Source organism: Coregonus clupeaformis, chromosome 31 (assembly GCF_020615455.1).
Source record: "Coregonus clupeaformis isolate EN_2021a chromosome 31, ASM2061545v1, whole genome shotgun sequence".
NCBI lineage: Eukaryota > Metazoa > Chordata > Actinopteri > Salmoniformes > Salmonidae > Coregonus > Coregonus clupeaformis.
The window spans coordinates 39,268,051-39,290,925 of record NC_059222.1 but is presented as its reverse complement, the minus strand read 5'-3'; the positions used below and the strand labels follow the sequence as shown (position 1 = coordinate 39,290,925).

The window sequence follows — 22,875 nt, the reverse complement described above, 5'->3', positions numbered from 1 at the left end:
GGGCGCCTGCCTCCTGAGCTACATCACTTCCTGTGACCCTTTTTGTTTTGTTTTGTTTGTATGTCTGTGTTTTTAACTAGCATGATTTCTAAAGCTAAAAGTAAAAGAACATGATACGAAGTATGGAAAGAAATTACGACACTGAAGTAAGAATGTGAACTGAGAACATGCTTGAAAAAAAAGCAAATTCTCCAACACGCCTCCAAAGCTGAACTGCTGATCAGTTGAACTGCATCAAGCCCTGTAAGGTCCCTGCTGTGTAGGCCTTAGATGGCCAGCCAGGTCACCCGTGATAGAAATCAGTATTTGACGTCCATCCATGTTTGAGGGCGTCGGGAGATGACGTGGAAACCGGTCACTAGGGGCAACAGCTGTTACCTTCAAATTGGTTTTGCTAGGGCATGAAAGGAACAGAATACTCCTTGGAGAGAAACACAGGAGAGGACAACAGAATGATTACCATTTAACTTGGGTAAGGGTAGGATAGTCAATTTAGAATGTGCTGTGTGCTGAATCCTAACTTGAGATGAGTATCTAGATATATGCGTAACTGTAAGTGTTCCACATCAATACATGGTTTAGTTCAGAATGGACTGTGCTGCTCACCCTGGCCAGCTTCTCTCCTTCGTCTCTCCTGATCACTCTATCACTGGCCATGTCTGCCTGCAGGGGAAAGAGAGATTCACAGAAATGTCAACACAGTTCAACACAATGCACTTGTACTATGTGAACGTCTCGTTTCTGTTAATTATTTATGCATAGTCACTTTAACACTACCCACATGTACATATTACTTCAACTACCTCAACTAGCCGGTGCCCCCGCACATTGACTCTGCACCGGTACCCCCCTGTATATATAGCCTCCCTACTGTTATTTTATTTTACTTCTGCTCTTTTTTTCTCAACACTTTTTTTGTTGTTGTTTTATTTTTACTTTTTTTGTTAAAAAGAAATGCACTGTTGGTTAAGGGCTGTAAGTAAGCATTTCACTGTAATGTCTGCACCTGTTGTATTCGGCGCATGTGGCCAATAACATTTGATTTGATTTGATTTGATTTGTTCACTAACTGGAAAGAATAACCAGCTTCAGTGAGTAGCAACGGCAGGGTTGTGGGTTCGATTCCCACGGGGGACAAGTACAAAAATGTATGCACTCAGTACTGTAAGTACTTTGTTGAGGGAAAATGTACTTCATACGATTGTGATGGGTTGTTGTCTCCCTAGCTATCTTAATATGAATACTAATTGTAAGTCGCTCTGGATAAGAGCGTCTGCTAAATGACTTAAATGTATGTGTCCAAGCATTTGTGTGACGTAGGATGAACAGCATACTTCTCCTTTTCTTCCACTGCAAAAAGCTTTTCATACATATCCATTGCTTCCATTCCTCTCACCTTGTTGCCCAGCAACATGACAACATCCCTCTGTGCATACTCATGGATCTCTGTAAGCCACGCCTGCAGAGGGAGAAACAGCCAATCAGCCAATCAGAGGACAAGACGGGAGGTCACAGGACCACAACTAAAGCTGTGTTCATAACAAGTGGGAAACTCTGACAATGCTACTTGTAAACTGGGAGCAACTAGTTGTGTGCGTTCACGTGCTATGAACTCGTTGAGAACGGCGATTGGCTAATGGCAAACAAGAGGAAGGCACAGTGATGCCGAAACGTTGGTGTTTTTTTACCCAATAAATTACTGGGAGTTTATACACAGAGTGTGCGACTCTCTTTATTTGTTTTTATAGCTTACAGTTTATTCTCCGTTGGTCAGCACCTCTACACTAAGTGATGTTCTCTGGGTGTGTGCCAGCTCATGCTTTTTATTAAACAAGCTGCATCAACCATAAACTAAAAGTAACATATTATAGTGTTCAAAAACTGTAGAATACAGGTCTGCCAAGCTTGTAGCGTCATACCCAATAAGACTTGAGGCTGTAATCACTGCCTGGTGCTTCAACAAAGTACTGAGTAAAGGGTCTAAATACTTATGTAAATGAATTATTTCTGTTTTTTACTGTTAATTAATCAGCAAAAATATCTTAAAACCTGTTTTTGCTTTGTCATTATGGGGTATTGTGTGTCGATTGATGAGGGAAAAAAACAATTTAATCAATTTTAGAACAAGGCTGTAACGTAACAAAATGTGGAAAAGGTAATTGCGTCTGAATACTTTCCGAATGCACTGTAGGTACCATTGACTTGCATTGGACTTGTGACACATATGCTAAAAAGTTAGCATTTGAAACAGTGGCCAGGTAAACAAAACCAAAGCATGGTTTTCTGTCATACCTAGTCCATAGACTGCTTACAGGGTAAGAAAACCAACATGTCATTTTGGAATTTGGGTGAACTATCCCTTTAAATAACCTTCTTTCTCATGTAACCATAGGCCCCTCCCCCCCTTCCAAAAGTTTTTTTATTATTAATAAAATAAACATAATATTTTCCCACTAGCACTGCCTTTGCTGATAAATACTTTGTTGAGGGAAAATGTACTTGATACGATTGTGATGGGTTGTTGTCTCACCTAGCTATCTTAATATGAATACTAATTGTAAGTCGCTCTGGATAAGAGCGTCTGCTAAATGACTAAAATATTTTTTATAAAATGTATATCATACTAATTCGAGTGTGCTGATTTACTTTTACTATGTTGCGTATAGTCTATGAGACCAGGCTGAATCTCAGTAGCCAGATAGGTGGCAGACTCCTGCAGTTTAACTGGATTCAACAACAGTGTGGGGCTCAGTCCTCGAATGAAGAGGAAGCTAAAATCGATGTATTTTCATCTTCTTGGTTTGGACAGGAGTAGCCTAATATCATGCGAATATCATTTTTATTTTTGAGCCGTTTACATAGCGGGACCTCGTTTACATGCTGATTGATTTTAGTTCAACATGTCTTCATCTGCAACTACAACTATCCCACCTATGCTGACAGCGGATCAGCCAACGGTCATCGTGGCTTCGGGTGAGTGGTAGCAGTCACAAAAAAATTAAGTAGGCTGCTGCTAAACCATATACATAAATCTGTTGCTCTGATACAGGACTGGCTAACTGTTAATTGTTTAGGTGATGTATGTTTTGCATGTGTTATAAATAAAAATGTAAAAGCAATAATGATAACTTATATGTTTACATTAATGGCAGATATGTTTTTATAAAGCTTCTTATTCATGTCTGTGTTCTTGTTCTTGTTATTTTCTGTAGTGTCCTGCCTGCTCTTCTTCGTAGTGATTCTCATGCTCCTGGTGGTCTTGTACAGGAAAGACCCTTTCTGCTGCAGGGTGTGGAACTACCAGGCCACCCAGCACTATACAGTAAGGCTACAAGTAGCTCAGTTGGTAAGGCATGGCGCTTTCTATGACAGGATAGTGGGTTCGAATCCCGGGACCACCTGTACACAAAAATGTATGGAGGCATGACTGTAGGTCTGTAAGTCGCTTTGGATAAAAGCTCATTTCCATATATTATTGTTATAAATGTGTCATAAACAGGGAAAACATGTTATAAATGCCTAATGTATTAAAGATGATGCAGGGTCATCCAACACTATACAGGAAGGCTATACATGTTATACATATGCCTAATGTATAATGTACATATAAAGGCCCATTCACAGTAACAACATAAACACCTTACAAATGTGATATAAACATCTAGAGGGCTTACCTTAATCTCATCCTTAATGTAATTTATAAATGGCTATAACCGTATTATCCATGTGCTGTAACCCCTTATTGTAAGGCTGCAAGGTCAGGGCTTACCAGGGAGCTCATCATCATTACGGTCTCTGGCGTGAAAGGCAAACACCCTCCGCATCGCACCAAGAGGGTTAACCCACTTGGTGGGAATGTAACGTGGATCATGTAGCGAGGATCGCTACAATGTCATAAATATGTTGACCAGTAATCAGAGTCTGGTAAGCGAGGCTAGGGAAACATCCATAAACCATTATGTACACACTGAGACGGAAGACAATATGAACAAAGGTGCAATAGAGTACTATAAACTCTGTGGAACTTTGTATAAATGTGTAATAATGGAACTCAGAAACCAATTAGAGCGAGATGTGATAAAGGAGAGAGATGTGATTATAATAACACTGGGAGGGAATACATTTGCATGGGGGGAGCAGATTGGATTGTGACACCCACGGCAATGGTTCTTCTCAACACCTGCGTTGTTGCCGTTTTTTGCTCTAGCATGAAACAGTCACAAGTTAGATCAGGTGAAGAGAGATTCCTGTTTGTTTTTCTGCAGCAAGCAGACCAGAACTTATGAGCCCTGGTCAAAAGTAGTGCACTATATGGATTATTCTACAGAAGTGGTGCAAATTGGGGGTTGGAAAACAATTCAAATGTGTATCCTATTTCTCCCAAACTTTCAGCACACGTCTTCCAACATATGTCAGGTAGACATAAATACTACTCACACTCTTTGTTTTGTATTGCACATTTGAAATATTTACCTGAATTCCTTACCACCCCACTAATTTTTGTCACTACCAAAACAAAGTGAAAAAGTTTAAATAAAGGGAGAACTGTGCACAGTAGTTATCATTTTGATTAACCTTCTATTACAGATTCATTTTAGAAATGTTATTGGCATACCAAATTAAGAAAATAGTAAAAACATTACTTTTAACCAGATTTTCAAAACCTTTATATTTAATTTAGAGAAATATAATCTATATTGTTCTCTGTAAAATGTTCCATGTTAATTGTATGAATCGGAAACTTGTAGATTGAATTAACTATGCATCTAGTTAATTTTGTTGTTAGATGTTGAAATGATCACTTCACCTATCTTTCTTTTGGCAAAATAACAGGCATTTTGGTGTCAAGTGTCAATCATAGAGATAAATGGAGGACTCTAGATGGATATAATCAATGTTCCCTCTAAGTTGCACGCTTCCGTGGGCACGCAGCTCCCCCGGGACAGCAGCGCAGAAGAAATATCAGCCTGCGAAGAGAAGCACGAGATTGAACTTCACTCAACTTTCTAGAGTTTTCCCCGTTAGTTAACACTATTAACGTTTCCCTTTACTGTGGGAATTGTGATCGAATCAACGCAATATTAGCCACTTTCAATGCAATATACCGAAACAAAACGAACTATGCAAGAGATTTTGTTGTAGGCAGAACGCATTAGAGTAGGATACTATTTCATTGACTCATGTCCATACTCTACACAGACCGGTGCGCCATAACCAATCAGAGCTGCAGTTGGCCTATATGCAAATAAACCATTGCCATATATGGCTCTGTACCATTCACTTTGAACTGGACTGTTTTTACAGCATGAGCGGTCGTGAGTAGATGCGCTTGTTTTGAGATCAAAGCGAGAGCTACATGTAGCGACTTGTGCACATTTGTACATTTGTTCATATCCTTTGCTAGTTAGTGAGTTATTAGCCCAGTTATAGATAATTTGTAGTCAGCAATGGGGGAGTGATTGCTTCCTACAAGAGCACAAAACGTGTGCATTTCTAGACATATTTGAAAAGCGAGTCAGGTAAAGAGCTTCTTTTTTTTTCTTAAAGGGGCAGTGTGGTATTTTGAGACAGACTTGAATAAGCTAAGTAGCCAATAGGCAGAGGGTAGCATAGTTTGGTATGGGAATAATGTTGTAAAGTGGTTTCTAGCATCAAACAACACAAACAACAATTATCAGTCACCTCCTTGTCTGAAGGACAAGTGGATAAACAGGTTAATGTCAAGCCCTGCATGTTTTTTTCAAGTCTCATGGAATGTAGGCCTACATTGAACACCACACATTGGCTGCTACTGTAGGCTGAACGATAGAACAGCTATTTCCATGTTAAAATGTTATGGGATGCATTTTCTCCATTGTTTTTGACGTTAGGCCACTCTGGTAGGCCTACATTATGATCAAATAGCCACAGTAGCCTACTTGACCACTGTTAAAACTAACTTAAAGTGGGTACAGCCTCAGTGTTCACAGTAAACACACGCCGGAAGTTGCACAGAATTTTCACAACGTTCAAATTTGCGCTCAGCAGACCTGAAATTTGTTCAGCGACAACAAAATGTTGAGGGAACATTGGATATAACTCATTTTAGTATAGACATTGCCATTAAGGGCTTCCACCATTTAAAAGTAGTCAACTGGGTGGGGATTCCTATGGATTGGGAGAGATCAGCCAATGATCGGAGAGCATTGTCTTCTTCAAATTGGGATGCCTATAGTTTGTAAACCAAAAACTAAGGTACTATCCAGGAGCCAAGACCAAGATGATTTATACCAGGACATTGGTCCCAAGATCCAGACCCAGAGTTGAGACCATGACAAGTAAAAAAACAGTAGGCCAAGACCAGTAGACCAAGACCACTAGATCAAGAGTCCATGGGCCCTTTCTTCAATTGTAAGAAACTCAAGTAGAGTAAACTCGAGCACAGTACAGTGGAGCACAGTACAGTAGATTAGGGTACAGTACATTACAGTACAGTACAGCACAGTACAATACAGTAGAGCACAGTAGAGTAGAGCATAGTACAGTAGAGCATAGTACAGTAGAGCATAGTACAGTAGAGCATAGTACAGTAGAGTACAGTACAGTACGTTACAGTACAGTATAGCACATTATCGTCTATGTTTTGGCCAAATAGATGTCAGTGTTTGGGCAATTGGAGGGTTGTAGCCCACCTGCTGGCTATGCATTTCAATACTCTACACTTATTCCTGAAGTGTGCACTTGTCCACTACCCACATGGTGGTCCACTGTAGCTCAGTTGGTAGAGCACGGCGCATGCAACTTTAAAATGGAGATGGCATCAGTGGCACTGCCCGTGCTGTCACAGATGCCATAATGGCACGGATACAAAGATGAGACCTCTATACATCTCTATGGTGTCAATTGTTTCGGTTGTGACCGTTTTGGTTTAGACAATTTTGATTTATTATGGACTAAATAATCCCCATAGCTAACATATGGCTGGCTATCTTTTATTTGGACAAATGTACATCACAGCAAACATATATTTTAGTCCCAAAACCGTACTTTACATATTTCTTGATCTATTAGATGTTCGGTAGTGACAATTCTTAAAAATACATGAAGATTTACCAACTTGCTCACTCGTTTCCTCCAAAATGTTTGCACACAGACTACTCACCATGTAACCTAATGTAGCAGGCGTAAAAGAAAATGCCAGTTTTTTTCAGCGGAAAAGGAAGCTAGGTTGAATGAGTTGTATCTCTGAAAAGCAGATGCATTTGCTAAGGGTGCTCACCATGTGGCCGTGCTGGAGATGGGTGCAATCCCATCACCAGGTGATATTTGTAGGGGTGTGGCTTAAGGCATATTCATTCTACAGTCTTTTAATGTGTGTGTTTCGGTAGTGACATCAAAAGGTGGGACAGCATTTTTTAAAAATAAACAAAATACTAATTAGATCAGTATCTTTCAATGTAATAATATACTGAGCAAAAATATAAACGCAACATGTAAAGTGTTGGTCCCATGTTTCAGGAGCTGAAATAAAAGATCCCAGAAATGTTCCATATGCACAAAAAGCTTATTTCTGTCAAATTTTGTGCAGAAATGTGTGGTCCTCTGTAGCTCAATTGGTAGAGCATGGAGCTTGTAACGCCAGGGTAGTGGGTTCGATCCCCGGGACCACCCATCCATACGTAAAAATGTATGCACACGTGACTGTAAGTTGCTTTGGATAAAAGCGTCTGCTAAATGGCATATTATTATTATTACATCCCTGTTAGTGAGCATTTCTCCTTTGCCAAGATAATGCATCCACCTGACAGGTGTGGCATATCAAGAAGCTGATTAAACAGCATGATCATTACACAGGTGCACCTTGTGCTGGGGACAATAAAAGACCACTCTACAATGTGCATTTTTGTCACACAACACAATGCCACAGACGTCTCAACCCCACATCTGGCTTCTTCTCCTGTGGGATCGTCTGAGACCAGCCACCCGGAAATCTGATGAAACTGAGGAGTATTTCAGTCTGTAATAAAGCCCTTTGGTGGGGAAAAACTCATTCTGATTGGCAGGTCCTGGCTCCTCAGTGGATGGGCCTGGCTCCCAAGTGCCCTCCTAGGCCCACCCATGGCTGTGCCCCTGCCCAGTCATGTGAAATCCATAGATTAGGGCCTAATTTATTTATTTCAATTGACCTAATTTCCTTATATGAACCGTATCTCATTAAAATGTTGAAATTGTTGCATGTTGCGTTTATATTTTTGTTCAGTATAGAACAACTCAATATGTTCTATTGAAATAATAATAAAACAATTACAAAAATAATTAATTGCCTCATTTTCAAACATTAACTTTAGGTAAGGGTTTGTTTGGGACAGCCACTTCTCAATAGAAAAAGGTGTATAAACAATGACTTTGTACTATATTAATAAAAAATATTTACATTTTAGTCATTTAGCAGACGCTCTTATCCAGAGCGACTTACAGTTAGTGAATACATATATTTTTTTATACTGGCCCCCCGTAGGAATCGAACCCACAACCCTGGCGTTGCAAACGCCATGCTCTATCAACTGAGCTACATCCCTGCCGGCCATTCCCTCCCCTACCCTGGGCCAATTGTGCGCCGCCCATGAGTCTCCCGGTCGCAGCCGGCTGCGACAGAGCCTGGATTCGAACCAGGATCTCTAGTGGCACAGTTAGCACTGCGATGCAGTGCCTTAGACCACTGCGCCACTCAGGAGTACAGGGTTCAAATATGTTTGTTATTGCCTTGGATTGAATTAGAACATATCATGACGTAAATACATTTCCTAAGTTTGGAGACTTAACTGTTTTTTAAAATAGTTTTTTTGGGTGTGACTGCAATTTGCACCACTTCTGTAGAATTATCCATATAGGGAATAGGGTGCCATTTGGGACACCTATAGGGAATAGGGTGCCATTTGGGACACTTGTAGGGAATAGGGTGCCATTTGGGACACCTATAGGGAATAGGGTGCCATTTGGGACACCTATAGGGAATAGGGTGCCATTTGGGACACCTGTAGGGAATAGGGTGCCATTTGGGACACCTATAGGAAATAGGGTGCCATTTGGGACACTTATAGGGAATAGGGTGCCATTTGGGACACTTATAGGGAATAGGGTGCCATTTGGAACACCTATAGGGAATAGGGTGCCATTTGGGACACACAGGGAATAGGGTGCCATTTGGAACACCTATAGGAAATAGGGTGCCATTTGGGACACACAGGGAATAGGGTGCCATTTGGAACGCCGACCATGTACTGTAACTAGTCTGGTGGGATTACGTGCCCATTTTATAAAACAATGGGTGGCCGATCTTATCAACAAAGGGTCAAAAACACTGATCTACTGTATAGGAGTGGCTGTTTTAAAAGGTTTACGTGAATAATATTTCCCTGTGCGACTGTATTTCTTATGATACAGAGCTGAGAGACTCTGTTTCTGTATTTGTTATGATACAGAGCTGAGAGATCAAGCTGAGGTTAAGATCATTACCGCCTGCTTGTTGTATCCATATCTTTCTCCCCTATAGAGAACGCAACCACAGTTAAACTCTCCTATTACCTTTTGGTGTCATGATTCAACTGGATTGAACCCAAATGCAGACAACTACACCGAGCCAGAGAAGGTTTAACAGGTTTATTTACATAGTTCAATTTGTCCAGGTTTCCAATAATAGGGGAAGAGCAAGTCCAGGTTTACAGGGAGGGTAACAGATCCAGGTTCAGAGCAGGAGTGGTACCGTAACGTCCTAGTGTCCGTGGTGAGTCCAAAAGGAAGGTCCGGTAGTGGAAAGCAGGATGGTGGTGGCAGGAGTGAAGCGGAGGCAGGAGTCAGGTTCCAATAATATGGTAGTCTTGACTATGATCTGACGATGAGTGGCAAGTTTGACCGGGTCTTAAAGGCTGAGGTGATTATGGTAAATGAGCTGGAGCTGGAACCCTGACTCCCGCACACCAGACTTCACTCCTGCAATCAAAAACAGACAGAGGGGAGGGGGAGAGCAGAGAGAGCTACCTAGCAGCAGTAGGCCTAACAGTACCCCCCCCTCTACGGACGCCACCCGGCGGCCGACGGAGTTTATCCGGATGTAACCTATGAAAATCACGGACCAGAGCAGGATCCACAATGAAGCTATTGGGAACCCAGGAACGTTCCTCAGGACCATAACCCTCCCAATCCACCAGGTACTGGAAACCACGACCCCGGCGGCGAACATCCAGAAGTCGCCGGACAGTGTAGACAGGACCCCCACCCACGATCCTGGGCGGAGGAGGGGGACGAGAGGGCGGGCACAGAGGGCTGACAGACACAGGCTTGATCTGGGACACATGAAAAGTGGAATAAACCCATAGGGAGGCAGGAAGCTGTAGTTTAACCGCGCAGGGGTTAACAATAGACAGTATCTTGAACGGTCCTATAAAACGCGGCGCCATCTTCTTAGATTCTACTTTCAATGGAAGATCACGTGACTTAAGCCATACCTCTTGACCAGGAGAGTAACCGGGAGCCTGGGACTGGTAACGGTTGGCTTGCCTCTGCATGTACGACGAAGCTCGGGACAGAGCTACCCTGGCCTTCCTCCAGACCTTGAAGCAGCGGCGCATGTGGGACTGCACCGAGGGTACCGCCAGTTCCCTCTCTTGAGAAGGGAACAGGGGAGGTTGATAACCCAGAGCACACAGAAAGGGAGACAAACCAGAGGAAGCGTTAGTCAAGGTGTTATGAGCATATTCCACCCAGGGGAGCATGGAGCTCCAAGACCCAGGGTTAGACCCTGTGACACAGCGGAGAGCGGTCTCCATCTCCTGGTTCGCTCTCTCGGCTTGCCCGTTGGTCTGGGGGTGATATCCAGAGGACAGGCTGGATGTGATGCCCAAAGCTTTACAGAAAGCTTTCCATACCTGGGAGACAAACTGGGGACCCCTGTCAGAGACAATATCAGTGGGTAGACCATGAGAGCGGAACACATGTTCAACCAAAATATCAGCCGTCTCTCTGGCAGTGGGCAGTTTAGGTAGGACCAAAAAATGAGCAAACTTAGAAAAACGATCAATCACAGTAAGAATGACAGTCTTTCCAGACGAGGGGGGAAGTCCAGTGACAAAATCCAATGCAATGTGGGACCAGGGCCGGCTGGGTATTGGCAGAGGTCGTAGATGACCAGCGCTGGCCTGGGTGGAGTTCTTACTTCGTGCACATACCGTACAAGCAGCAATGAAGGCTCGAGTGTCCGCCTCCATCCTGGGCCACCAGAACTTCCGTTGCACAAAGTCAAGGGTCCGAGTAACTCCAGGGTGACAGGTAAGGGGAGACGAGTGAGCCCACTGAAGTACCTGGGAGCGAACAGACTCAGGGACAAACAACCGGTTAGGAGGACCGCTCCCAGGGTCAGCTTGATGATGTTGAGCCTGTCTAACAATCCCTTCGATGTCACATGTAATGGCCGCAATACTGCAGGTAGGAGGCAAGATGGGTTCAGGGTTACTACCAGTATCAACAGCAGAATGAACACGAGACAGGGCGTCAGGCTTGACGTTGCGTGACCCAGGACGGTAAGACAGAGAAAAATTGAATCTCCCAAGAAATAGTGCCCACCTGGCTTGACGGGGATTGAGCTGCTTAGCTGACTGGATGTATGCCAGATTCTTGTGATCCGTCCAAACGATGAAGGGTTGTTCCGCCCCCTCCAACCAATGCCGCCACTCCTCGAGAGCCAGCTTAACGGCGAGCAGTTCACGATTGCCAACATCATCATTCCTCTCTGCCTGAGAAAGCTTCCGTGAAAGAAAAGCACAGGGATGCAGTTTGTTATCTTCAGGAGAACGTTGTGACAACACCGCACCTACCCCAGTGTCGGATGCATCCACCTCCACGACAAACTGGCGGTCGGGGTCCGGCTGCATCAGAATGGGAGCCGAGGCGAAGCGATGTTTCAGTTCTTCGAACGCTGATTCGGCCCCTTCATTCCAAGCGAACGGTAGTGAGATGGAGGTGAGAGCGGTGAGTGGTGCCGCAATGCGGCTGTAGTCCTTGATGAACCTCCTGTAGAAGTTCGCAAACCCCAGGAATCGTTGAAGTTGTTTGCGGGTGGAGGGGGCTGGCCAGTCCGTGACCGCGGAGATCTTAGCTGGGTCCATCCGCAACTCCCCCTGAGCTATAATGTAACCCAAAAAAGAGGTCTCAGACACATGAAATTCACATTTCTCCATCTTCACAAATAGTTTGTTCTCCAACAACCTTTGCAACACCTGGCGCACATGCAGTTCATGTTCCTGGGAGGACTCTGAGAAAATCAGGATATCATCCAGATAGACAAAAACAAACGATTCAACATGTCCCGAAGGACATCATTCACGAGTGCCTGAAAAACAGCAGGGGCATTAGACAAACCAAAAGGCATGACCAGATACTCAAAATGTCCCAAGGGTGTGTTGAAGGCAGTCTTCCATTCATCACCTTTACGAATGCGCACCAGGTGATACGCATTTCGTAGATCCAGTTTCGTAAAGATGGTAGCACCATGAAGGAGGGGAAAAGCAGAATTAATCAAAGGCAGAGAATACTTGTTCTTAATGGTGATGTTGTTAAGTCCACGGTAATCAATACAGGGTCTGAGGGTCTTATCCTTCTTTCCAACAAAAAAGAATCCCGCTCCTACAGGTGACGAGGAAGGACGAATAATACCTGCCGCCAAGGAGTCCCGCATGTAGTTCTCCATAGCCTCCGTCTCCGGGCGGGAGAGATTGTACAGGCGACTGTTAGGGAGAGGGGCTCCTGGCTGGAGGTCAATGGCGCAGTCGTGTGGCCGGTGAGGAGGAAGAGAAGTAGCTCTGTGTTTGCAGAAAACGGATGCCAGGTCATGATACACGTCAGGAACAGCAGAGAGATCCATGGACTCCAGTGGAGGTTGAGGCACAGTGCTGGCAGGGGTCTGAGCAGAACACAAACAGTTCACATGACAAAATGTGCTCCATGAAACAATTCTACCTGTCACCCAATCAATGTGTGGATTGTGTCTTATGAGCCAGGGGATACCAAGGACCAGGGGGGTCTGTGGGCAGTCAATTATGTGAAATTGAATGCTCTCCTGATGATTACCCGACACTCTGAGACAAACAGGGACAGTCTGATGAGTAATACGGGTCAACAATTGTCCATTTAGACCCTTAGCCTGCAGCGGACGGTCCATAGGAACAGTCTCTAACTCCATTTGTTGAGCCAACTCTCGATCCAAAAAGCTTTCATCGGCACCAGAGTCAACCAGCGCACTAACAGGGAAATCCTGGACCTGCCACTGGAGGGATGCCTGGAGCAGAATGCGGGGAGAAGAGGAAGAATCCGCTGTTCGGCTCACCAAAACTTCTCCCATTAATGATGAGCCGACCCTTTTCCCGGACGAACTGGGCAGGAAGGAACGAAATGACCAGCTTCTCCACAATACAGGCAGGCCCGAACCTGAATACGACGTGCACGCTCCTCTGAGGACAACCGTGCACGACCCACCTCCATGGCTTCGGGTTCAGTGCTCCTAGTATCGACTCGGGAAGACTCGGCCTTCTCCGTAGGGAAGAGGCGGGGAGGAGTTGGTTGACGACAGACAGGTTGCTTGGAACTAACACTCCTCTCCCGGCGGCGCTCCCGAATCCGATTATCCAACCGGATGGTGAGTGAAATAAGGTTATCCAGCGTAGGCGATTCATCATATGACACCAATTCATTCTTCAAAGTCTCAGACAAAGCATTAATGAACACTCCTTGTAATGCCTCGTCATTCCAACCACTCACTGCCGCTAACGTCCGAAACTCCACTGCCATCTCCGCCACACTGCGAGACCCCTGCCGAAGAGACAACAACCGTTTAGCAGCCTCCTTGCCCCGTACGGGGTGGTCGAAAACCTTCCTCATCTCAGTGGTGAAGGCAACGTAAGCGTTGCAAATGTCCGACTGACTCTCCTAGACTGCGGATCCCCAGGAACGAGCGGAACCGCTAGTAGAGTTGATAAGGTAGGCAATACGGGCTCTCTCTGAGGCGTAGGTGAGGGGCTGTTGTTCAAACACTAGTGAGCATTGAGTCAAAAAATCACCACAGGTTCCCATGTTCCCGTCATAGCGCTCTGGAGCAGGAACAAAAGGCTCTCTGATCTGGGCTGGAGGAGCAGTTTGTATGCCATGAACGAGGGGTGCATTATTAATTTGGGTAGTAAGGACAGACACTTGATGGGTGAGTAATTGAATCTGATTAAACAGCATCTGACTGTTCTCAGAAATAGTCTTAAACAAAGTATCATGTTGGCCAAGTAAAATGCCCTGATTGGCTATGGCAGTCCGAATTTGAGTGTACTCTGGGTTGGTATCCGAGCTACAGTCTGCTGGGTTCATCATGGTCAGATCATACTGTCATGATTCAACTGGATTGAACCCAAATGCAGACAACTACACCGAGCCAGAGAAGGTTTAACAGGTTTATTTACATAGTTCAATTTGTCCAGGTTTCCAATAATAGGGGAAGAGCAAGTCCAGGTTTACAGGGAGGGTAACAGATCCAGGTTCAGAGCAGGAGTGGTACCGTAACGTCCTAGTGTCCGTGGTGAGTCCAAAAGGAAGGTCCGGTAGTGGAAAGCAGGATGGTGGTGGCAGGAGTGAAGCGGAGGCAGGAGTCAGGTTCCAATAATATGGTAGTCTTGACTATGATCTGACGATGAGTGGCAAGTTTGACCGGGTCTTAAAGGCTGAGGTGATTATGGTAAATGAGCTGCAGCTGGAACCCTGACTCCCGCACACCAGACTTCACTCCTGCAATCAAAAACAGACAGAGGGGAGGGGGAGAGCAGAGAGAGAGCTACCTAGCAGCAGTAGGCCTAACATTTGGTTGGTTGTATCAAAAAACATTGTTATTCTTCTGTTAATATACGGTAATTTCCTATTCAACCACAGGCTACTCATCTGAGATAACCTTTCAGGCTTGTGTTTTTCCTTTGCATCACATGCTAGTCAGTTATAGTGAAGGCCATACTCTAGCCCCATTTGCCTCCCACTCCCTTCCAATCATTCAAACCAAACCATTTCAATATTGACATTGAAAACATCAACACTGTTTCCTTGTTAAACCAGTATCAGTTGATTATATTACAAATTATGCTGTGTTATTATGGAGGCTGCCAGGGGGGTTGTGTGTGCACAATGATGTCTTGTGTTAAAATCCATATACTGTTATCAGTAAGGGAAAGGTATCCATGAGACCGCAACAGAGTGTCAGAGCCGAGACAGGGGGATAAAGAAAGATACTGTTTGGTCTAACTGTAAAATTTGGCAAAGGCATTTTCCATTGTGTGGTCAATTGTGCATAACATGTATCAGACAAGGAGAACAGCTCTGGCATCCCTTATCAAGACTGATTCTAATTTAGTGGAGTATATTATTGAAGAAAATGTAATTATAGCTATATTACACCGGCTCCGACGCTCGTCGGATGTGGCAGGGCTTGCAAACTATTACAGACTACAAAGGGAAGCACAGCCGCGAGCTGTGTACGAGCCTACCAGACGAGCTACATTACTTCTATGCTAGCTTCGAGGCAAGTAACACTGAAACATGCATGAGAGCATCAGCTGTTCCAGATGACTGTGTGATCACGCTCTCCGTAGCCGATGTGAGTAAGACCTTTAAACAGGTCAACATTCACAAGGCCGTAGGGCCAGACGGATTACCAGGACGTGTACTCCGAGCATGCGCTGACCAACTGGCAAGTGTCTTCACTGACATTTTCAATCTCTCCCTGTCTGAGTCTGTAATACCAACATGTTTCAAGCAGACCACCATAGTCCCTGTGCCCAAGAACACTAAGGTAACCTGCCTAAATGACTACCGACCCGTAGCACTCACGTCTGGAGCCATGAAGTGCTTTGAAAGGCTGGTCATGGCTCACATCAACACCATTATCACAGAAACCCTAGATCCACTCCAATTTGCATATCGCTCCAACATATCCACAGATGATGCAATCTCTATTGCGCTCCACACTGCCCTTTCACACCTGGACAAAAGGAACACCTATGTGAGAATGCTGTTCATTGACTACAGCTCAGCGTTCAGCACCATAGTGCCCTCAAAGCTCATCACTAAGCTAAGGATCCTGGGACTAAACACCTCCCTCTGCAACTGGATCCTGGACTTCCTGACGGGCCGCCCCCAGGTGGTATGGGTAGGTAACAACACATCCGCCACGCTGATCCTCAACAAGGGGGCCCCTCAGGGGTGCGTGCTCAGTCCCCTCCTGTACTCCCTGTTCACTCATGACTGCATGGCCAGGCACGAGTCCAACACCATCATTAAGTTTGCCGATGACACAACAGTGGAAGGCCTGATCACCGACAACGACGAGACAGCCTACAGGGAGGAGGTCAGAGACATGGCCGTGTGGTGCCAGGACAACAACTTCTCCCTCAACTTGTATCTTTGTGTGATATTTTTTTGTTTTAATATTCTTTGTTAAAACTGCATTGTTGGTTAAGGGCTTGTAAGTAAGGTTGTATTCGGCGCATGTGACAAATACAATTTGATTTGATTTGATATATAGCTATGTTACTCAATCACCGCCTAGTAATCTGGTTTGAGGTTAATTCATTTGAGATTTTTTATTGAACTGTTGTCATGTCTGTCACACCCTGGCTCTGGGACTCTATATGTTGAGCCAGGGTGTGTGCATTCTATGTGTTCATTTTCTATGTTGGGTGTTCTAGGTTGTCTATGTCTATGTTTGCATGTGTGACTCCCAATCAGAGGCAACGAGTGTCAGCTGTCGGCTGGTTGTCTCTGATTGGGAGCCATATTTAAACTGTGTGTTTTCTCTTGGGTGTTGTGGGTTTTTGTTCCGTGTCGGTATGTTAACCGTTGGACTTCACAAGTCGTGTTTTGTTTGTTTGTTTGTTAGTACTTTAATTAAATAAAGTCATGTTTCTTTCACACGCTGCGCCTTGGTCTACTACTCATTACCCAGACGATCGTGACAGAAAAACCCACCATACCAGGACCAAGCAGCGTGTACAGGAACAGGCAACCTGGACGTGGGAGCAGCGTCGGAGGGTCGAGAGGCAACCCCAAGAAATTTTTAGGGGGGGCACACGGCATGGGACGAAGGGGCTGACGGAGGCAAAGATGGGGCGAATCCAGGAGGCCACCAGGCCAGGGGTACACCGCCCTGTACGTCCTGTGCGGATGCCTCACACAGAGTGTGTGAGGGTAGGCATTCAGCCAGGACGGGTGGTGGCCGCTCTTCACTCCAGGTCTCCTATCCGTCTCCACAGCCCGGTTCGGCCTGTCCCTGCTCCACGCACCAAGCCTACGGGGTGCGTCGCAAGACCAGCCCGGCCTGTCCCTGCTCCACGCACCAAGCCTACGGGGTGCGTCGCCAGCCCAGCCCGGCCTGTCCCTGCTCCACGCACTAAGCCTACGGGGTGCGTCGCCAGCCCAGCCCGGCCTGTCCCTGCTCCACGCACTAAGCCTACGGGGTGCGTCGCCAGCCCAGCCCGGCCTGTCCCTGCTCCACGCACCAAGCCTACGGGGTGCGTCGCCAGCCCGGCCCAGCCTGTTCCTGCCACTCGCACCAAACCTACGGTGTGCGTCGCCAGCCCGGCCCGGCCTGTTCCTGCCACTCGCACCAAACCTACGGTGCGCGTCGCCAGCCCGGCCCGGCCCGTTCCTGCCACTCGCACCAAGCCAGGGGTGCGAGTCGTCAGCCTGGTCCAGCCCGTTCCTGCCACTCGCACCAAGCCAGGGGTGCGAGTCGTCAGCCTGGTCCAGCCCGTTCCTGCCACTCGCACCAAGCCAGGGGTGCGAGTCGTCAGCCTGGTCCAGCCCGTTCCTGCCACTCGCACCAAGCCAGGGGTGCGAGTCGTCAGCCTGGTTCAGCCCGTTCCTGCTACTCGCACCAAGCCCGGGGTGCGAGTCGTCAGCCTGGTAAGACCGGTCAGCTGCTCCACAACGGAGCGTAAGCTATCCGCTCCGTCTATGTCCAGTCCAGATCCAGCCAGCGGGGTCAGACCGGACCAAGGGCGCTACGGGGGTATTATGGAGGGGTGGTGGTCAAGGCCGGAGCCGGAGCCGCCTCCGAGGAGGAATGCCCACCCAGCCCTCCCCTGTTTGGGGTTTGTTAAGACGCGGTCGCAGTCCGAGCCTTTAGGGGGGGGTACTGTCACACCCTGGCTCTGGGACTCTATATGTTGAGCCAGGGTGTGTGCATTCTATGTGTTCATTTTCTATGTTGGGTGTTCTAGGTTGTCTATGTCTATGTTTGCATGTGTGACTCCCAATCAGAGGCAACGAGTGTCAGCTGTCGGCTGGTTGTCTCTGATTGGGAGCCATATTTAAACTGTGTGTTTTCTCTTGGGTGTTGTGGGTTTTTGTTCCGTGTCGGTATGTTAACCGTTGGACTTCACGAGTCGTGTTTTGTTTGTTTGTTAGTACTTTAATTAAATAAAGTCATGTTTCTTTCACACGCTGCGCCTTGGTCTACTACTCCTTACCCAGACGATCGTGACAATGTCTTTGTTGTTGCTGCAGCATTACTAATTGTAAAGATAGTATAGAACAGAATATAACATATTAGAATAGAACAGAGTATAATATAATAACTTTATTTTACATCGACTGAACTTCGGTAAGATTTAAGACAATTCTCCACTGTAGTGTAGACAGACTCTAACCAGTCTTCCCTCTTCTCACCCAGGACACTCCATCCCAGTACAACAGAAGACAGTCTCCCTACGATGAACATACTGCTGCCATGGCCCACAGAAACGTTGGATCCCAGGTGAAAAAAAGCCTCTGTCTTTACATAGTAGGGGAGAGCGGGGTAAGTTTATCCCTTTTTTACATTCAGCATCACATTCAGCATCACTCTGTGAAAATATAGGGAAATATAGTATTCTTTCTAACAAAGATATCTACATATATTTCAGGATGGTGTGTATACCTGGAAATAATCAGAATACATGTAAACATTACAGTTTTTAAAACATAGCTTGTCCCAAAAAAATATCTTAATCCGGGTATGGGGTAAATTGAGCCGCGGGACAGGGTAAGTTAATCCGCCTACAAATGTCTGTACTGAATGGAATATGACCAATACTTTTTTTTTCAAACCAGTGCCATTTGTTTTCAATTATCCTTATGCCCAGTAGGAAACATCGACCTTGATGTACCTCATTACTGTAATCAGGCTGCGTTTACACAGGCAGCCCAATTCAGATCTTTTTCCACTAACTGGTCTTTTGACCAATCAGATCAACTCTTGAAAAATAGAAAAAGTGATATCATATAAACATGTTTGGTGTGTGTCTGCAGCTTCCAGGGAGGCTTTTTATTATCGGTAAGCCCAGCAGCTACCACCTGGATGGGACCCTGCCCCGCCTTCCGTCCTACGAGAGCGTCCGTAAGAAGGACCGTCAGAAACAGATCCACTCTATGATATCCGACCGCTTTGGTCTCAGCCCCACACAGTCTGAAACGGAGGTCAGTCACTCCTCTGTTCTGGACCTATTTTTATTATGTATTGTTCAATGCATATGTAAATATCTATTTAGTCATTGATTTATTCAAGCCTTATTTTACCATGTACAGTTGAAGTCGGAAGTTTACATACACCTTAGCCAAATACATTTAAACTCAGTTTTTCACAATTCCTGACATTTAATCCTAGTAAATATTCCCTGTTTTAGGTCAGTTAGGATCACCACTTTATTTTAAGAATGTGAAATGTCAGAATAATACTAGAGAGAATGATTAATTTAAGCTTTTATTACTTTCATCACATTCCCAGTGGGTCAGAAGTTTACATACACTCAATTAGTATTTGGTAGCATTGCCTTTAAATTGTTTAACTTGGGTCAAAAGTTTCAGGTAGCCTTCCACAAGCTTCCCACAATAAATTGGGTGAATTTTGGCCCATTCCTCCTGACAGAGCTGGTGTATCTGAGTCAGATTTGTAGGCCTCCTTGCTTGCACACGCTTTTTCAGTTCTGCCCACACATTTTCTATAGGATAGAGGTCAGGGCTTTGTGATGGCCACTCCAATACCTTGACTTTGTTGTCCTTAAGCCATTTTGCCACAACTTTGGAAGTATGCTTGGGGTCATTGTCCATTTGGAAGACCCATTTGCGACCAAGCTTTAACTTCCTGACTGATGTCTTGAGATGTTGCTTCAATATATCCACATAATTTTCCTTCCTCATGATGCCATCTATTTTGTGAAGTGCACCAGTCCCTCCTGCAGCAAAGCACCCCCACAGCATGATGCTGCCAACCCGTGGTTCACGGTTGGGATGGTGTTCTTCGGCTTGCAAGTAGCCCCCTTTAACCTCCAAACATAACGATGGTCATTATGGCCAAACAGTTCTATTTTTGTTTCATCAGACCAGAGGACATTTCTCCAAAAAGTACGATCTTTGTCCCCATGTGCAGTTGCAAACCGTAGTCTGGCTTTTTTATGGCGGTTTTGGAGCAGTGGCTTCTTCCTTGCTGAGCGGCCTTTCAGGTTATGTCGATATAGGACTCGTTTTACTGTGGATATAGATACTTTTGTACCTGTTTCCTCCAGCATCTTCACAAGGTCCTATGCTGTTGTTCTGGGATTGATTTGCACTTTTCGCACCAAAGTACGTTCATCTCTAGGAGACAGAACGCGTCTCCTTCCTGAGCGGTATGACGGCTGCGTGGTCCCATAGTGTTTATACTTGCGTACTATTGTTTGTACAGATGAACGTGGTACCTTCAGGCGTTTGGAAATTGCTCCCAAGGATGAACCAGACTTGTAGAGGTCTACAATTTTTTTTCTGAGGTCTTTTGATTTTCCCATGATGTCAAGCAAAGAGGCACTGAGTTTGAAGGTAGGCCTTGAAACACATCCACAGGTACACCTCCAATTGACTCAAATTATGTAAATTAGCCTATCAGAAGCTTCTAAAGCCATGACATAATTTTCTGGAATTTTCCAAGCTGTTTAAAGGCACAGTCAACTTAGTGTATGTAAACTTCTGACCCACTGGAATTGTGATACAGTGAATTATAAGTGAAATAATCTGTCTGTAAACAATTGTTGGAAAAATTACTTGTGTTATGCACAAAGTAGATGTCCTAACCGACTTTACAAAACTATAGTTTGTTAACAAGAAATTTGTGGAGTGGTTGAAAAACTAGTTTTAATGACTCCAACCAAAGTGTATGTAAACTTCCGACTTCAACTGTAAGTTGACTAAGAACACATTCTCATTTACATCAATGAAACTATGGAAGGATGTTGCAGGGCTCCCTTGTAAAAGAGACCTTGCTCTCAATGGGAATCCCTGTTAACATAAAGGAAAATAAAAAAATATTACATAGAATATTTATTTATTACAGCAAATTTGATCTCATAAAATGTCTCTGTTCCTACAGCCTCCGACGTATGAGGAGACTCTTCGCCAGTCCGTGATCATCACCTCTGAAGACCTACAGTCTGTTGAGGCACTTCCCTCAGACCTCCCTCTCTCCACCTCTACCTCCAGCCTTAAACACACAGTGACAATAGAGCCCCGTCACCCCACCACCCTATTCAGAGCCCCATCCGGGAACTCTTCCCTGTCTAGACCAGGGGCTCTTTGAGGTCCGGAGCACTACTGGTTTTCTACTTTGCATTTTAACTAGAGACTCATGCACCCTTTGCAAGAGGAAAGAAGACAAATCAACAAAGAAAGAGACTGTCATGATAATGAATGACTCAGTTTCACTCAGAGTTTGTCATCCTGAGACTAACGCTCTCAACTCTGACTGTCGTCTGTTGGTGTAGTGAGTGCTTTAACATGACTGTATGAAGTAAATGGCTTGATATCCTGCCACTGGCAATGGCAATGATATCCTTTATCAGCTAAATAATCAAATAAGCCTACATTTCAAACTCTAGACACGCTCCAGTGTGTGGAAAGAAGATGTCCGCACCTGAGAAGCAGACATCTTATGCTTCATCACAACGTCCAAAGTCGTAGACAACCACAAAACCAGGACATTGTCTCGGGTCAAACATGTTAATGAAAAATCAAAATCTCCTTGTTTCAAAAGAACACCGAGCTATGAATACCCAGCTACCTGACATGTGATGATGACGGCTTTGAGTGTAGGGCCAGACCAGAGAGCTGTTGTGGTTGAACGCATCACAAATGATTAACACTACTGAGACAGACAAGGTTTGTGTCCCAAATGGCACCCTAATCCCCATGTAGTACACTACTTTTGTCAAAAGTAGTGCACTACATAGGAAACAGGGTGCCATTTGAGACACAATCAAAGTGTGTTCACTCAGGGACGGTTGACCAGGGACTGTTTTTCTTAACCCAGGTCAAACTCTAACTATGCACAGAGAAACTCACCATGACCCTGACGTTTTACCTCCTGGGCTAAACTGGAATGGGTTTGTCAATGTGTTGTTAGACTGAGATATGTACTATGCAAAACATTCATATTATGTCTGACCCAAATCAAACAAAAAGCAAGTGAAAGTAGTAGTTAAAAAGCTGAACCAGTAGGCACATTTGCTATTTAAAGTAAAAAAATGTGTGACAAAACTATCGGTAGAGTTGAAAATGCGATGGCAACATATTGAACATTAGATTTTTATTCGGTATATGAAAACTTAAGCGAAAAAGTAATTTTTTGTGCACTACGTCATCACACTGATTTTTATCTGCAACAAGTCACTTTGGTGGAAATACACCACTGGTAGGAAAATGTGCATATTTTCTTTATGCAGATTCATTGAATATTCACATGACAATATGTTGCCAATTGAATGGAAACCTAGCTAGTAAGACAAATTAGTTCAGATTTTGTATTAACTTGACCTA

The 22,875-nt window shown here is 44.9% G+C and overlaps 1 protein-coding gene across 2 annotated transcripts; it reads left to right on the top strand.

Annotated features, from left to right (window-relative positions):
- The first annotated feature begins 2,753 nt into the window (after nucleotides 1-2,753).
- Nucleotides 2,754-22,216, top strand: LOC121548031. 2 transcript variants are annotated; one of them, XM_041859433.1, is made up of 5 exons: nucleotides 2,754-2,973; nucleotides 3,213-3,322; nucleotides 18,728-18,811; nucleotides 19,345-19,512; nucleotides 21,434-22,216. In XM_041859433.1, the coding sequence occupies exons 1-5, from the start codon at nucleotides 2,901-2,903 to the stop codon at nucleotides 21,638-21,640; spliced, it is 642 nt and encodes a 213-aa protein (XP_041715367.1). In that variant the 5' UTR covers nucleotides 2,754-2,900; the 3' UTR covers nucleotides 21,641-22,216. The 2 variants fall into 2 exon arrangements, with proteins under 2 accessions (XP_041715367.1, XP_041715366.1); XM_041859432.1 differs by having other exon boundaries at nucleotides 18,728-18,853.
- The last annotated feature ends 659 nt before the right edge of the window (nucleotides 22,217-22,875 follow it).

What these genes read in the sequence shown, in the direction of transcription:
- LOC121548031 (XM_041859432.1), top strand. Translation starts at nt 2,901, where the DNA reads ATGTCTTCATCTGCAACTACAACTATCCCACCTATGCTGACAGCGGAT. An exon ending in AACGGTCATCGTGGCTTCGG is followed by an intron (nt 2,974 to 3,212) that starts GTGAGTGGTAGC and finishes TATTTTCTGTAG; the next exon opens with TGTCCTGCCTGCTCTTCTTC. An exon ending in ACATAGTAGGGGAGAGCGGG is followed by an intron (nt 18,854 to 19,344) that starts GTAAGTTTATCC and finishes GTGTGTCTGCAG; the next exon opens with CTTCCAGGGAGGCTTTTTAT.